Source organism: Scyliorhinus torazame, chromosome 25 (assembly GCF_047496885.1).
Source record: "Scyliorhinus torazame isolate Kashiwa2021f chromosome 25, sScyTor2.1, whole genome shotgun sequence".
NCBI lineage: Eukaryota > Metazoa > Chordata > Chondrichthyes > Carcharhiniformes > Scyliorhinidae > Scyliorhinus > Scyliorhinus torazame.
In genome coordinates this window covers 3,108,534-3,124,341 of record NC_092731.1, presented here as the reverse complement: position 1 = coordinate 3,124,341, position 15,808 = coordinate 3,108,534, and the positions used below count along the sequence as shown (strand labels likewise).

Genomic DNA, 15,808 nt, shown 5'->3' with positions numbered 1-15,808 from the left:
CTTCTATCGGTTAGCCAGTTCGTTATCCAACTGGCCAAATTTCCCACTATCCCATGCCTCCTTACTTTCTGCATAAGCCTACCATGGGGAACTTTATCAAATGCCTTACTAAAATCCATGTACACTACATCCACTGCTTTTCCTTCATCCACATGCTTGGTCACCTCCTCAAAGAATTCAATAAGACTTGTAAGGCAAGACTTACCCCTCACAAATCCGTGCTGACTATCCCTAATCAAGCAGTGTCTTTCCAGATGCTCAGAAATCCTATCCTTCAGTACCCTTTCCATTACTTTGCCTACCACCGAAGTAAGACTAACTGGCCTGTAATTCCTAGGGTTATCCCTAGTTCCTTTTTTGAACAGGGGCACGACATTCGCCACTCTCCAATCCCCTGGTACCACCCCTGTTGACAGTGAGGACGAAAAGATCATTGCCAACGGCTCTGCAATTTCATCTCTTGCTTCCCATAGAATCCTTGGATATATCCCGTCAGGCCCGGGGGACTTGTCTATCCTCAAGTTTTTTAAAATGCCCAACACATCTTCCTTCCTAACAAGTATTTCCTCGAGCTTACCAATCTGTTTCACACTGTCCTCTCCAACAATATCGCCCCTCTCATTTGTAAATACAGAAGAAAAGTACTCATTCAAGACCTCTCCTATCTCTTCAGACTCAATACACAATCTCCCGCTACTGTCCTTGATCGGACCTACCCTCGCTCTAGTCATTCTCATATTTCTCACATATGTGTAAAAGGCCTTGGGGTTTTCCTTGATCCTACCCGCCAAAGATTGTTCATGCCCTCTCTTAGCTCTCCTAATCCCTTTCTTCAGTTCCCTCCTGGCTATCTTGTATCCCTCCAATGCCCTGTCTGAACCTTGTTTCCTCAGCCTTACATAAGTCACCTTTTTCCTCTTAACAAGACATTCAACCTCTCTTGTCAACAATGGTTCCCTCACTCGACCATCTCTTCCCTGCCTGACAGGGACATACATATCAAGGACACGTAGCACCTGTTCCTTGAACAAGTTCCACATTTCACTTGTGTCCTTCCCTGCCAGCCTATGTTCCCAACTTATGCACTTCAATTCTTGTCTGACATCGTATTTACCCTTCCCCCAATTGTAAACCTTGCCCTGTTGCACGTACCTATCCCTCTCCATTACTAAGGTGTAGTTCTAGAAGTTGTTCACTTCTTTGAAAATCTCAATAAATACTCAAATAAAGATATTGTTTTGAAATTTCTAAATCATTTGAGTTCCAATTTTATTTTTTCTCTACAATAAATCAAAGTCATTCAGAACAATCTATGGCTCGCATTGTTATTGAGACACATTTTAATCGCTTAAATTTGGCTTGTGCATGAATTTGTACAGCGACTCCTCTTTGCGAATATCAGCCGAAACACAATAGTGGGATTTAAAGAGCTGCGGGCATTAAGAGAAGCACTCACACAGTGACCGCAGGAACTAACCAAACAACTTGCATTCTTCTGCCTTCTTGAATTGTGAAGGCTCCTTTTTGATTTGACTTCCACACATCTACAAGTCTGAGCACCGCACAGTTAAAGTGTAGACTGAAGTTCCATTGCTCCCTTGACTATTCGACATGGTTACATAGTGGTGCAAATCACACAGGATGACACCCAACTGTCCAAGCACCCTGCTTCGTGCGACTGTGTCTGACGAGATGTTCCCAGGTTAAGCTTTAGCCCGTCTCTCACAGGTCTGCACCGTAACAAGACCAAGATGGCCGTACACTATCTATACTGGGGAACAGTCTTTAGAACTAATCTGTGGTGTCCGAGGCTACGTGGATATCCCGTTGTGGGGCATTAGGACTGCATTCACATGGAGACCGACAAACCATAGAAATCTCCACGTCACATGGTCACGTGCTTTAGCTGGCGATAAAGAGAATTCCAAATCTAACACGCACGAATGTATAATTTAAAATGGAGAGGCAATGGGAGGTGTCCTAACCTATGGAAAAGACATCCCATCTATCGGGGTCGAGTTCAGACAGATCTGCCATTATACCGTCCCCTTTGTATACAAACAGGAAAGAAGGAAAAGAGAGGAAGCATAGAACAGTTTGAGCCACCCGAGGATACATGCCCAGTAATTGTTTCCTGTTATAACACACGGCAAATTCAGGGTGCTTCCACAGTATGACTAGGCTGAGTGAGTGTCTCAGTATCTCACCAGACACCTTGACCAGTTCATTGACTTTGGCTCATAATAATCCCCATTATATTATCCACATATTCATAATAACCCCCATTATATTATCCACATCTTCATTATAATCCCCATTATATTATCCACATCTTCATTATAATCCCCTTCGCAAACTCATCGCAAAATAACTAATGCATCTTCTGCAACATACAACTAAACGGAAATGGTAAGGCACAACTTCCCCTCTCTATATTTCAGCTACACTGCCACCTCTCTGCATTCCTCAGACTCCAGGCATGGACTTCGCAGTCCTAGGGTTTCTGCATTACGATGTGAAATTTACCTGAAATACAAAGAAACAAAGGAATTAAAAACTGGACCCAGAGAGAAAGCAAAGAATAAACTGAGGGAAGAGAGAGCAGGGACTAAACAGCAGGTACAGAGAGTGGGGAGTAGCAAAGGGCTACACTGCTCTCAGGGATAGTGCAATAGCTCATACAGATACAAGATAAGGAGGGGGTTAGATTGTTCTGTGATAGTCTCCCATGGTGATATTGTTGGTCCTGGTTCACTGTGTCTGGGGGAGGTACTGAGGTACCGCCTGGTCCCAGGAGCCATTGGGTGTATTGGGGTTTGGTTGGGGTGGGGATTGGGAACAAAATTGCTGAGGAATATCAGCAGAACACTCGCTCGGATTCTCAGAGGCCCAGAACAGGGAACAGGAAAATGCATGTTTCTAGTAGGTGAGAGCACCATCTGGTGTTGTGGGGGGGTTACTGTACCAGATTCCAGTTACTGCAGACTTTATACAGCTTAGTCCAGGGGAGTGGCCCAGCGAGTCTCTGCCTGGACTGGCATTTTACCCACACTTTCTGCTCAGCCAATTTCCTTGCTCCTTTCTTGCTTTTTAAACAGCTCCAATTCACTTTGTAAAGATGTCATACTTTCTGCATCTTGGGCCCGGTGCCAGTGGCTGAGGTTTACTGTCAGGAGGAGCCTTCCTGTTAGTTGTTTATTGGAATGCCAGCAACCCGGGGAAGGCGATGGCAAATCCTCTCCATGTTGTACCGTGAGGTAGAACAATTTATCAATAAGCAATCATTATTGATCTATCAATCGTGAAGAGGCACTGCTATTGATCCAAATTTATTTTCTCTGTGGGATGTGCACAGTCCCCATCTATGACTTTGCAAATGAGTGAAATGAGATCGGCGGGTGTCGCAGACACAGACCCCGACCCATCACCGTGTGGGGAAATCACAGACACAGACCCCGACCCATCACCGTGTGGGGGAATCACAGACACAGACCCCGACCCATCACCGTGTGGGGGAATCACAGACACAGACCCCGACCCATCACCGTGTGGGGGAATCACAGACACAGACCCCCATCCCATCCCCGTGTGGGGGAATCACAGACAGAGAGCCCCGTCCCATCACCGTGTGGGGGCATAACAGACACGGACCTCCATCCCATCACCGTGTGGGGGAATCACAGACAAAGACCCCCGACCCATCACCGTGTGGGGGAATCACAGACCCCCATCCCATCACCGTGTGGGGGAATCACAGACACAGACCCCCGACCCATCACCGTGTGGGGGAATCACAGACCCCCGTCCCATCACTGTGTGGGGGAATCACAGACCCCCGTCCCATCATCAGGTGGGGGAATCACAGACACAGACCCCCGTCCCATCACCGTGTGGGGGAATCACAGACCCCCATCCCATCACCGTGTGGGGGAGTCACAGACACAGACCCCCGTCCCATCACCGTGTGGGGGAATCACAGACACAGACCCCCATCCCATCACCGTGTTGGGGAATCACAAACACAGACCCCCGTCCCGTCACGTGTGGGGGAGTCACAGACACAGACCCCCGTCCCATCACCGTGTGGGAGAATCAAAGACACAGACCCCCGTCCCATAACCGTGTGGGGGAATCACAGACCCACGTCCCATCACCGTGTAAGGGAATCACAGACACAGCCCCCGTCCCATCACCGTGTGGGGGAATCACAGATCCCCGTCCCATCACAGTGTGGGGGAATCACAGACCCCGTTCCAGCTCCGTGTGGGGGAATTAGACACAGACCCCCATCCCATCACCGTGTGGGGGTATCAGACATAGGCCCTCGTCCCATCACCGTGTGGGGGAATCACAGACACAGACCCCCGTCCCATCACCGTGTGGGGGAATCGCAGACACAGCCCCCCGACCCATCACCGTGTGGGGGTATCAGACAGAGACCCTCGTCCCATCACCGTGTGGGGGAATCACAGACCCCCGTCTCATCACCATGTGGGGGAATCACAGACCCCCGTCCCATCACAGTGTGGGGGAATCACAGACCCCGTTCCAGCTCCGTGTGGGGGAATTAGACACAGACCCCCATCCCATCACCGTGTGGGGGTATCAGACATAGGCCCTCGTCCCATCACCGTGTGGGGGAATCACAGACACAGACCCCCGTCCCATCACCGTGTGGGGGAATCGCAGACACAGCCCCCCGACCCATCACCGTGTGGGGGTATCAGACAGAGACCCTCGTCCCATCACCGTGTGGGGGAATCACAGACCCCCGTCTCATCACCATGTGGGGGAATCACAGACCCCCGTCCCATCACCGTGTGGGGGAGTCACAGATACAGACCCCCGTCTCATCACCATGTGGGGGAATCACAGACCCCCGTCCCATCACCGTGTGGGGGAGTCACAGATACAGGCCCCCGTTCCATCCCCGTGTGGGGGAATCACAGACTCCGTTCCATCCCCGTGTGGGGGAATCACAGACTCCGTTCCATCCCCGTGTGGGGGAATCACAGACTCCGTTCCATCCCCGTGTGGGGGAATCACAGACTCCGTTCCATCCCCGTGTGGGGGAATTACAGACACAGACCCCCATCCCATCACCGTGTGGGGGAATCACAGACACAGACCCCCATCCCATCACCGTGTGGGGGTATCAGACATAGACCCCCGTCCCATCTCCGTGTAGGGGAATTAAAGACCCCCGTCCCATCACCGTGTGGGGGAATCACAGACACAGACCCCCGACCCATCACCGTGTGGGGGAATCACAGACACAGACCCCCGACCCATCACCGTGTGGGGGAATCACAGACACAGACCCCCGTCCCATCACCGTGTGGGGGAATCACAGACACAGACCCCCGTCCCATCACCATCTGGGGGAATCACAGACAGAGACCCCCATCCCATCACCGTGTGAGGGAATCACAGACCCCGTCCCGTCCCCGTGTGGGGGAATCACAGACACGGACCCCCGTCCCGTCACCGTGTGGGGGAATCACAGACACAGACCCCATCCCATCACCATGTGGGGGAATCACAGACCCCAGTCCCATCACCGTGTGGGGGGAATCACAGACACAGACCTCGTCCCATCACCATGTGGGGGAATCGCAGACCCCCCGTCCCATCAACGTGTGGGGTTGTCACAGACACAGACCCTCGTCCCATCCCCGTGTGGTGAAATCACAGACACAGACCCCTGTCCCATCACCGTGTGGGGGAATCACAGACACAGACCCCCGTCCCATCACCGTGTGGGGGAATCACAGACACAGACCCCCGTCCCATCACCGTGTGGGGGAATCACAGACACAGACCCCCGTCCCATCACCATGTGGGGGAATCACAGACCCCCGTCCCATCACCGTGTGGGGGAATCACAGACACAGACCCCTGTCCCATCACCGTGTGGGGGAATCACAGACACAAACCCCTGTCCCATCACCGTGTGGGGGAATCATAGACACAGACCCCCGTCCCATCACCCTGTGGTGGAATCACAGACCCCCGTCCCATCCCCGTGTGGTGGAATCATAGACCCCCGTCCCATCACCGTGTGGGGGAATCACAGACACAGACCCCTGTCCCATCACCGTGTGGGGGAATCACAGACACAGTCCCCCGTCCCATCACCGTGTGGGGGCATCACAGACCCCCGTCCCATCACCGTGTGGGGGAGTCACAGACACAGACCCCCGTCCCATCACCGTGTGGGGGAATCACAGACACAGACTCCCTGTCCCATCACCGTGTGGGGGAATCACAGACACAGACCCCTGTCCCATCACCGTGTGGGGGAATCACAGACACAGACCCCTGTCCCATCACCGTGTGGGGGAATCACAGACACAGACCCCCTGTCCCATCACTGCGTGGTGGAATCACAGACACAGACCCCCGTACCATCACATGTGGTGGAATCACAGACCCCCGTCCCATCACCGTGTGGGGGAATCACAGACACAGACCCCCGTACCATCACCGTGTGGGGGAGTCACAGACACAGACCCCCGTCCCATCACCATGTGGGGGAATCGCAGTCCCCCGTCCCGTCACTGTGTGGGGGAATCACAGACCCCAGTCCCATCACCGTGTGGGGCAATCACAGACACAGACCCCTGTCCCATCACCGTGTGGGGCAATCACAGACACAGACCCCCGTCCCATCCCGTGTGGGGGAATCACAGGCCCCCGTCGCATCACCGTGTGGAAGAATCAGGCCTCAGGTGAGGGTGTGTCCTCGAGTGTGAATGGTGTCAGGGAACTTTTGGAAATAGAATGGCAATGACCTCTGCCCTCCAGGCCAAACCCACTTACATGCTGGCATTACTGAAACCTCCGCAGTGACCGTACTGTCGATGCCAAGGTTGGATAAAGCCCCTCTCACCAGCCCACAGGTAAATGCCAGGAACTAAAAATAAAATAAAGGCATTCAGAATAAAATCACAAAGAAATGTCCAGGTGACTTATCACATCGCACTCTCTCTGCATTCATTTTGAAATGACTGTTGTTTTGCAAGTGAATTTTACACCACACTACAATCAGGGAAGTGACCATTTGATTCGCTCTTTGTAATTTTGATGTGTCTTAGCCCTCACACCGGGAGAGCTTTCGACTCTTTTCTTCCAAAATCAGCAGAAAATCAGTAGCATTCGACTGAGAAGGCAGGTGGGGCCTCAACTTAGTTTCCCATGTGAAGGACCCTCTGACAGTGCAGCACTCCCTCAGTACTGACCCTCTGACAGTGCGGCACTCCCTCAGTACTGACCCTCTGACAGTGCAGCACTCCGTCAGTACTGACCCTCTGACAGTGCGGCACTCCCTCAGTACTGACCCTCTGACAGTGCGGCACTCCCTCAGTACTGACCCTCTGACAGTGCGGCACTCCCTCATTATTGACCCTCTGACAGTGCAGCACTCCCTCAGTACTGACCCTCTGACAGTGCGGCACTCCCTCAGTACTGGCCCTCTGACAGTGCGACACTCCCTCAGTACTGACCCTCTGACAGTGCGGCACTCCCTCAGTACTGACCCTCTGACAGTGCGACACTCCCTCAGTACTGGCCCTCTGACAGTGCGACACTCCCTCAGTACTGACCCTCTGACAGTGCGGCACTGCCTCAGTACTGACCCTCTGACAGTGCAGCACTCCCTCAGTACTGATCCTCTGACAGTGCGGCACACCCTCAGTACTGACCCTCTGACAGTCCGGCACTCCCTCAGTACTGACCCTCTGACAGTGCGGCACTCCCTCAGTACTGACCCTCTGAAAGTGCAGCACTCCCTCAGTACTGACCCTCTGACAGTGCAGCACTCCCTCAGTACTGACCCTCTGACAGTGCGGCACTCCCTCAGTACTGACCCTCTGACAGTGCAGCACTCCCTCAGTACTGACCCTCTGACCGTGCAGCACTCCCTCAGTACTGACCCTCTGACAGTGCGGCACTCCCTCAGTACTGACCCTCCCACAGTGCAGCACTCCCTCAGTACTGACCCTCTGACAGTGCGGCACTCCCTCAGTACTGACCCTCTGACAGTGCGGCACTCCCTCAGTCCTGACCCTCTGACAGTGCGGCACTCCCTCAGTACTGACCCTCTGACAGTGCAGCACATCCTCAGTACTGACCCTCTGACAGTGCAGCACTGCCTCAGTACTGACCCTCTCACAGTGCAGCACTGCCTCAGTACTGACCCTCTCACAGTGAAGCATTCCCTCAATACTGACCCTCTGACAGTGCAGCACACCCTCAGTACTGACCCTCTGACAGTGCAGCACTGCCTCAGTACTGACCCTCTGACAGTGCAGCACTCCCTCAGTACTGACCCTCTGACAGTGCGGCACTCCCTCAGTACTGACCCTCTGACAGTGCGGCACTCCCTCAGTACTGACCCTCTGACAGTGCGCCACTCCCTCAGTACTGACCCTCTGACAGTGCGGCACTCCCTCAGTACTGACCCTCTGACAGTGCAGCACTCCCTCAGTACTGACCCTCTGACAGTGCAGCACTCCCTCAGTACTGACCCTCTGACAGTGCGGCACTCCCTCATTATTGACCCTCTGACAGTGCAGCACTCCCTCAGTACTGGCCCTCTGACAGTGCGACACTCCCTCAGTACTGACCCTCTGGCAGTGCGGCACTCCCTCAGTACTGGCCCTCTGACAGTGCGACACTCCCTCAGTGCTGACCCTCTGACAGTGCGGCACTGCCTCAGTACTGACCCTCTGACAGTGCGACACTCCCTCAGTACTGGCCCTCTGACAGTGCGACACTCCCTCAGTACTGACCCTCTGACAGTGCGGCACTGCCTCAGTACTGACCCTCTGACAGTGCAGCACTCCCTCAGTACTGACCCTCTGACAGTGCGGCACTCCCTCAGTACTGACCCTCTGACAGTGCGGCACTCCCTCAGTACTGACCCTCTGACAGTGCGGCACTCCCTCAGTACTGACCCTCTGACAGTGCGGCACTCTCTCAGTATAGACCCTCTGACAGTGCGGCACTCCCTCAGTACTGACCCTCTGACAGTGCAGCACTCCCTCAGTACTGATCCTCTGACAGTGCGGCACTCCCTCAGTACTGACCCTCTGACAGTGCGGCACTCCCTCAGTACTGACCCTCTGACAGTGCTGCACTCCCTCACTACTGACCCTCTGACAGTGCGGCACTCCCTCAGTACTGACCCTCTGACAGTGCGGCACTCCCTCAGTACTGACCCTCTGAAAGTGCAGCACTCCCTCAGTACTGACCCTCTGACAGTGCAGCACTCCCTCAGTACTGACCCTCTGACAGTGCGGCACTCCCTCAGTACTGACCCTCTGACAGTGCAGCACTCCCTCAGTACTGACCCTCTGACCGTGCAGCACTCCCTCAGTACTGACCCTCTGACAGTGCGGCACTCCCTCAGTACGTACCCTCCCACAGTGCAGCACTCCCTCAGTACTGACCCTCTGACAGTGCGGCACTCCCTCAGTACTGACCCTCTGACAGTGCGGCACTCCCTCAGTACTGACCCTCTGACAGTGCGGCACTCCCTCAGCACTGACCCTCTGACAGTGCAGCACACCCTCAGTACTGACCCTCTGACAGTGCAGCACTGCCTCAGTACTGACCCTCTCACAGTGCAGCACTGCCTCAGTACTGACCCTCTCACAGTGCAGCATTCCCTCAGTACTGACCCTCTGACAGTGCAGCACACCCCCAGTACTGACCCTCTGACAGTGCAGCACTGCCTCAGTACTGACCCTCTGACAGTGCAGCACTCCCTCAGTACTGACCCTCTGACAGTGCGGCACTCCCTCAGTACTGACCCTCTGACAGTGCAGCACTCCCTCAGTACTGACCCTCTGACAGTGCGCCACTCCCTCAGTACTGACCCTCTGACAGTGCGGCACTCCCTCAGTACTGACCCTCTGACAGTGCGGCACTCCCTCAGTACTGACCCTCTGACAGTGCGGCACACCCTCAGTACTGACCCTCTGACAGTGCAGCACTGCCTCAGTACTGACCCTCTGACAGTGCAGCACTCCCTCAGTACTGACCCTCTGACAGTGCGCCACTCCCTCAGTACTGACCCTCTGACAGTGCGGCACCCCCTCAGTACTGACCCTCTCACAGTGCAGCATTCCCTCAGTACTGACCCTCTGACAGTGCAGCACACCCTCAGTACTGACCCTTTGACAGTGCAGCACTGCCTCAGTACTGACCCTCTGACAGTGCAGCACTCCCTCAGTACTGACCCTCTGACAGTGCGGCACTCCCTCAGTACTGACCCTCTGACAGTGCGGCTCTCCCTCAGTACTGACCCTCTGACAGTGCGGCACTCCCTCAGTACTGACCCTCTGACAGTGCAGCACTCCCTCAGTACTGACCCTCTGACAGTGCAGCACTCCCTCAGTACTGACCCTCTGACAGTGCGGCACTCCCTCAGTACTGACCCTCTGACAGTGCGGCACTCCCTCAGTACTGACCCTCTGACAGTGCGGCGCTCCCTCGGTACTGACCCTCTGACAGTGCGGCGCTCCCTCGGTACTGACCCTCTGACAGTGCGGAGCTCCCTCGGTACTGACCCTCTGACAGTGCGGAGCTCCCTCAGTATTGACCCTCTGACAGTGCGGCACTCCCTCAGTACTGACCCTCTGACAGTGCGACACTCCCTCAGTACTGACCCTCTGACAGTGCGGCACTCCCTCAGTACTGGCCCTCTGACAGTGCGACACTCCCTCAGTACTGACCCTCTGACAGTGCGGCACTCCCTCAGCACTGACCCTCTGACAGTGCGGCACTCCCTCAGTACTGACCCTCTGACAGTGCGGCACTCCCTCAGTACTGACCCTCTGACAGTGCAGCACTCCCTCAGTACTGACCCTCTGACAGTGCAGCACTCCCTCGGTACTGACCCTCTGACAGTGCAGCACTCCCTCAGTACTGACCCTCTGACAGTGCAGCACTCCCTCTGTACTGACCCTCTGACAGTGCAGCACTCCCTCAGTACTGACCCTCTGACAGTGCAGCACTCCCTCAGTACTGACCCTCTGACAGTGCAGCGCTCCCTCAGTACTGACCCTCTGACAGTGCGGCACTCCCTCAGTATGGAGATTTGTGCTGACAATCTGGATCAGAATTGCTGAAAATGGGGATTATTGGTAACTAATTTTGATGAGAAGATCCAAAGACGTGCAGGTTGGGTGGGGTTACGGGGATAGGGTGGGGGAGTGGGCCGAGGTAGGGTGGTCTTCCAGAGGGTCGGTGCAGACTCGATGGGCCAAATGGCCTCCTTCGGCACTGTAAGAATTCTCTGGATTTATGGTACCTGTTTTGCCTCGCTGAGGAGTTAATTACTGGGGGGGGGGGACAGGTTTAAGGTGATTGGTGGGAGGGTTAGGGGGGACAGGAGGAGTGTCTGGAATTCACAGCCCGAATTGGCGGTTGAGGCTGAAATGCTCAATTCATTGAAAAGGTTTGCAGCTGAAGGTCTGGAACCTACAAGGGTACGAACGGTGCTGGAAAGTGGGATTGAAGGTGAGCGGCTATTTTTCTCCCTTTTTTTTTGAATAATAATCTTGATTATTGTCACAAGTGGGCTCACAGTAACACTGCAATGAAGTTACTGTGAAAAGCCCCTAGTCGCCACATTCCGGCGCCTGTTCAGGTACACAGAGGGAGAATTCAGAATGTCCAATTCATCTAACAGCACGTCTTCCGGGACATGTGGGAGGAAACCAGAGCACTCGGAGGAAACGCACGCAGACACGGGGAGAACGTGCAGACTCCGCACAGACAGTGACCCAAGCCGGGAATCGAACCTGGGACCCTGGTGCTGTGAAGCAGCAGTGCTAGCCACTGTGCCATCCATTGGGGATGCAGACACCATGGGCTGAATAGCCTCTTTTGGCACTGTAACTTTTCGCTGGTTTTATGGAGGGCCTGCCAGAGTGCGTAGAACAAGACAGTGAGAGGGAGAGATGGAAGAAACTGCACTCGGTATCTCAAGAGTATCTGAGCATTAACGCAGGGCAGGGGAATGTTGTTGAACGATAAGGGGTGTTGACGTGAGTGCAAGTGACAGTCAATGATCAAAGTGGGATGAACTCCAATGGCTGAACCTCCCTGCATTGGCATCGAAGAGTCGAGTGATGGATAAAGGGATGTCCTTATAACGAAGGGTCAGTAAAGCCACTTGTCAGCGTCAGGCATCGGGTCAATGATTAATTTACTTAATCTGTTTGAAATGATGCAGTGAATCACTGTGGGGCATCGACCACAGCAACATTCAGTGCATTACTTTCGCACTCGGTAATCAGAGATTCCATAACAAAAGGTCAGATACCTTTGGTGCCTCCTCCAAGTACTGCTTCCCATTGGAGACTGGAGTGAGGAGTCGGAAGCGATGATCCTGAAGCACGTAAGTTCCCTGAGAAAAACACAGAGCATCGGTGAACAACCTGACAATGGATCGGAGCTCAAAGCCCCTCACTCCTCCCCAATCCCCTTCCCACTCTGCTCAAAGCCCCTCACTCCTCCCCAATCCCCTTCCAACTCTGCTCAGAACGCCTCACTCCTCCCTAATCCCCTTCCCACTCTGCTCAAAGCCCCTCACTCCTCCCCAATCCCCTTCCCACTCTGCTCAAAGCCCCTCACTCCTCCCCAATCCCCTTCCCACTCTGCTCAAAGCCCCTCACTCCTCCCCAATCTCCTTCCAACTCTGCTCAGAACGCCTCACTCCTCCCTAATCCCCTTCCCACTGCTCAAAGCCCCTCACTCCTCCCCAATCCCCTTCCCACTCTGCTCAGAACGCCTCACTCCTCCCCAATCCCCTTCCCACTCTGCTCAAAGCCCCTCACTCCTTCACAATCCCCTTCCCACTCTGCTCAAAGCCCCCCACTCCTCCCCAATCCCCTTCCCACTCTGCTCAGAACGCCTCACTCCTCCCCAATCCCCTTCCCACTCTGCTCAAAGCCCCTCACTCCTCCCCAATCCCCTTCCCACTCTGCTCAGAACGCCTCACTCCTCCCCAATCCCCTTCCCACTCTGCTCAAAGCCCCTCACTCCTCCCCAATCCCCTTCCCACTGCTAAAAGCCCCTCACTCCTCCCCAATCCCCTTCCCACTCTGCTCAAAGCCCCTCACTCCTCCCCAATCCCCTTCCCACTCTGCTCAGAACGCCTCACTCCTCCCCAATCCACTTCCCACTCTATCAAAGCCCCTCACTCCTCCCCAATCCCCTTTCCACTCTGCTCAGAACGCCTCACTCCTCCCCAATCCCCTTCCCACTCTGCTCAAAGCCCCTCACTCCTCCCCAATCCCCTTCCCACTGCTCAAAGCCCCTCACTCCTCCCCAATCCACTTCCCACTCTGCTCAAAGCCCCTCACTCCTCCCCAATCCCCTTCCCACTGCTAAAAGCCCCTCACTCCTCCCCAATCCCCTTCCCACTCTGCTCAGAACGCCTCACTCCTCCCCAATCCCCATCCCACTCTATTTATAAAGCCCCTTACTCTGAAAGAACAAAATTCCCTCTTTATAAATCGTTGCTCACTCTCCAATGGGGTTGAGACTCCCCATTATAGACGCTCCCTAATGCTCAGCTCCCTCGTTATAATGCTCCCTCCCCAGTTAGTCTCAGACTAGCAGAGGCTCTGTTTGAGACGTCACTCACCTGGTGGTTTGTGCGCAGGTTATCAATCTGTTTCCGGAAGAGGTTGGTCCAGAATTCCTTACAGATAAACTTCATAACGTCCAGCTCATCTTTAAAGGCTGGCGCCTCTTTGGTGAACCTACAACAACAACCTCCATTTATGCAACACCTTTAACATAGCAAAGCATCGCACCACTCTTCACAAGAACGGTAACACCCAAAATTACACAGCAAGGCGTATACGGACATAGCAGCAAAATCTTAGTCACAAAGAGTAGGTTTTAAGGACCATCTTCGGTGAGGAGGTGGAGAGGTTTAAGAGGGAATTGCACAGCTTGGGGCCTAAGCAAACACAGGCATGATCGCTATGATGGAGGGATTAAAATAGTGGAGTGCAGAGATCTGGGACAGTTGTCGAGCTGGAGGGGGTTTCCGAGATAGGAAGAGATGAGTCAATGGAGAAATTTAAAACCAAGGATGAGAATTTTAAAACGGAGGAGTTGCCAGGCTAGGTGCCAGTGGGGCATGATGGGTGAACGGGACTCATCGTATGCAGGCAGCATGGTAGCACAGTGGTTAGCACTGCTGCTTCACAGCTCCAGGGTCCCAGGTTCGATTCCCGGCTTGAGTCACTGTCTGTGCGGAGTCTGCACGTTCTCCCCGTATCTGCGTGGGTTTCCTCCGGGTGCTCCGGTTTCCTCCCACAGTCCAAAGATGTGCAGGTTAGGTGGATTGGCCGTGCCAAATTGCCCCTTAGTGTCCAAAAAGGTTGGGTGGGGTTACTGGGTTACGGGGATAGGGTGGAGGCATGGGCTTAAGTACTTAAGGTGCTTTTCCCAAGGGCCGGTGCAGACTTGATGGGCCGAATGGCCTCCTACTGTACTGTAAACTCTGTGATTCTATGAAGGGGAAATCATACTTGACAAATCTACTGGAATTCTTTCAGGATGTAACTCAAAGTTGACGAGGGGGAGCCAGTGGATGTGGTATATTTGGACTTTCAGAAGGTTTTCGACAAAGACCCATATAAGAGATTAGTGTGTCAAATTAAAGCGCATGGGATTAGGAGTAGTGTATTGAGATGGGTGGAATACTGGTTGGCAGACAGGAAATGAAGAGTAGGAATTAACGGGTCTTTTTCCAATAGGCAGGCAGTGACTAGTGGGGTACCGCAGGGATCGGTGCTGGGACCCCAGCTATTCACAATATATATTAATGATTTAGATGATAATATCTCCAGATTTGCAGACGATACCAAGTTGACTGGGAGGTGAGCTGTGAGGAGGATGCAGAGATCCTTCAGTGTGATTTGGACAAGCTGAGTGAGTGGGCAAATGAATGGCGGATGCAGTTTAATTTGGAGAAATGTGAGGTTATCCACTTTGGTAGCAAAAACGAGAAGGCAGATTATTATCTGAATGGCCATAAATTAGGAGAGGGGAATGTGCAATGAGTCCTGGGTGTCCTTGTGCACCAGTCACTGAAGGTAAGCGTGCAGGTGCAGCAGGCGGTAAAGAAGGCTAATGGTATGTTGGCCTTCATTGCGAGAGGTTTCGAGTACAGGAGCAGGGATGTGTTGCTGCAATTATACAGGGCCTTGGTGAGGCCACACCTGGAGTATTGTGGGCAGTTTTGGTCTCCTTCTCTGAGGAAGGATGTTCTTGCTCTCGAGGGAGAGCAGCGAAGGTTTACCAGACTGATTCCTGGGATGGCAGGACTGTCACACGAGGAGAGATTGAGTCGGGTAGGATTGTATTCGCTGGAGTTCTGAAAAATGAGGGGGGATCATATAGAAACCGATAAAATTCGAACATTACGACAGGGAAGATGCAAGAAGGATGTTCCCGATGGTGGGTACGTCCAGAACCAGGGGTCACAATTTGAGGATACGGGGTGGACCATTTAGGACAGATCTTCAACCAGAGTGGTGAGCCTGTGGAATTCATTACCACAGGAAGTAGTTGAGACCAAGAGATTGCATGTTTTCAAGAAGCATGTAGTTACAGCAGCTAATAATAAGCTTTATTAGTGTCACAAGTAGGCTTACATTAACACTGCAATGAAGTTACTGTGAAAATCCCCTAGTCGCCACATTCCGGCGCCTGTTCGGGTACACTGAGGGAGAATTCAGAATGTCCAATTCACCTAACCTGAACATCTTTGGACTGT

The 15,808-nt window shown here is 53.5% G+C and overlaps 1 protein-coding gene across 2 annotated transcripts in view; it reads right to left on the bottom strand.

The window, feature by feature from the left end:
- Positions 1-1,252: 1,252 nt before the first annotated feature.
- Positions 1,253-15,808, bottom strand: part of LOC140402263 (trafficking protein particle complex subunit 6b-like) — a 30,392-nt gene continuing 15,836 nt past the window's right edge. For both annotated transcript variants that reach the window (XM_072489898.1, XM_072489899.1), the window contains exons 3-6: positions 13,661-13,778; positions 12,335-12,418; positions 6,823-6,916; positions 1,253-2,526 (exon numbers count right to left, since the gene is read on the bottom strand). In XM_072489898.1, the coding sequence (XP_072345999.1) occupies positions 2,495-2,526; positions 6,823-6,916; positions 12,335-12,418; positions 13,661-13,778 (328 nt within the window). In that variant the 3' untranslated portion in view covers positions 1,253-2,494. The remainder of the gene's footprint in view (positions 2,527-6,822; positions 6,917-12,334; positions 12,419-13,660; positions 13,779-15,808) is intronic.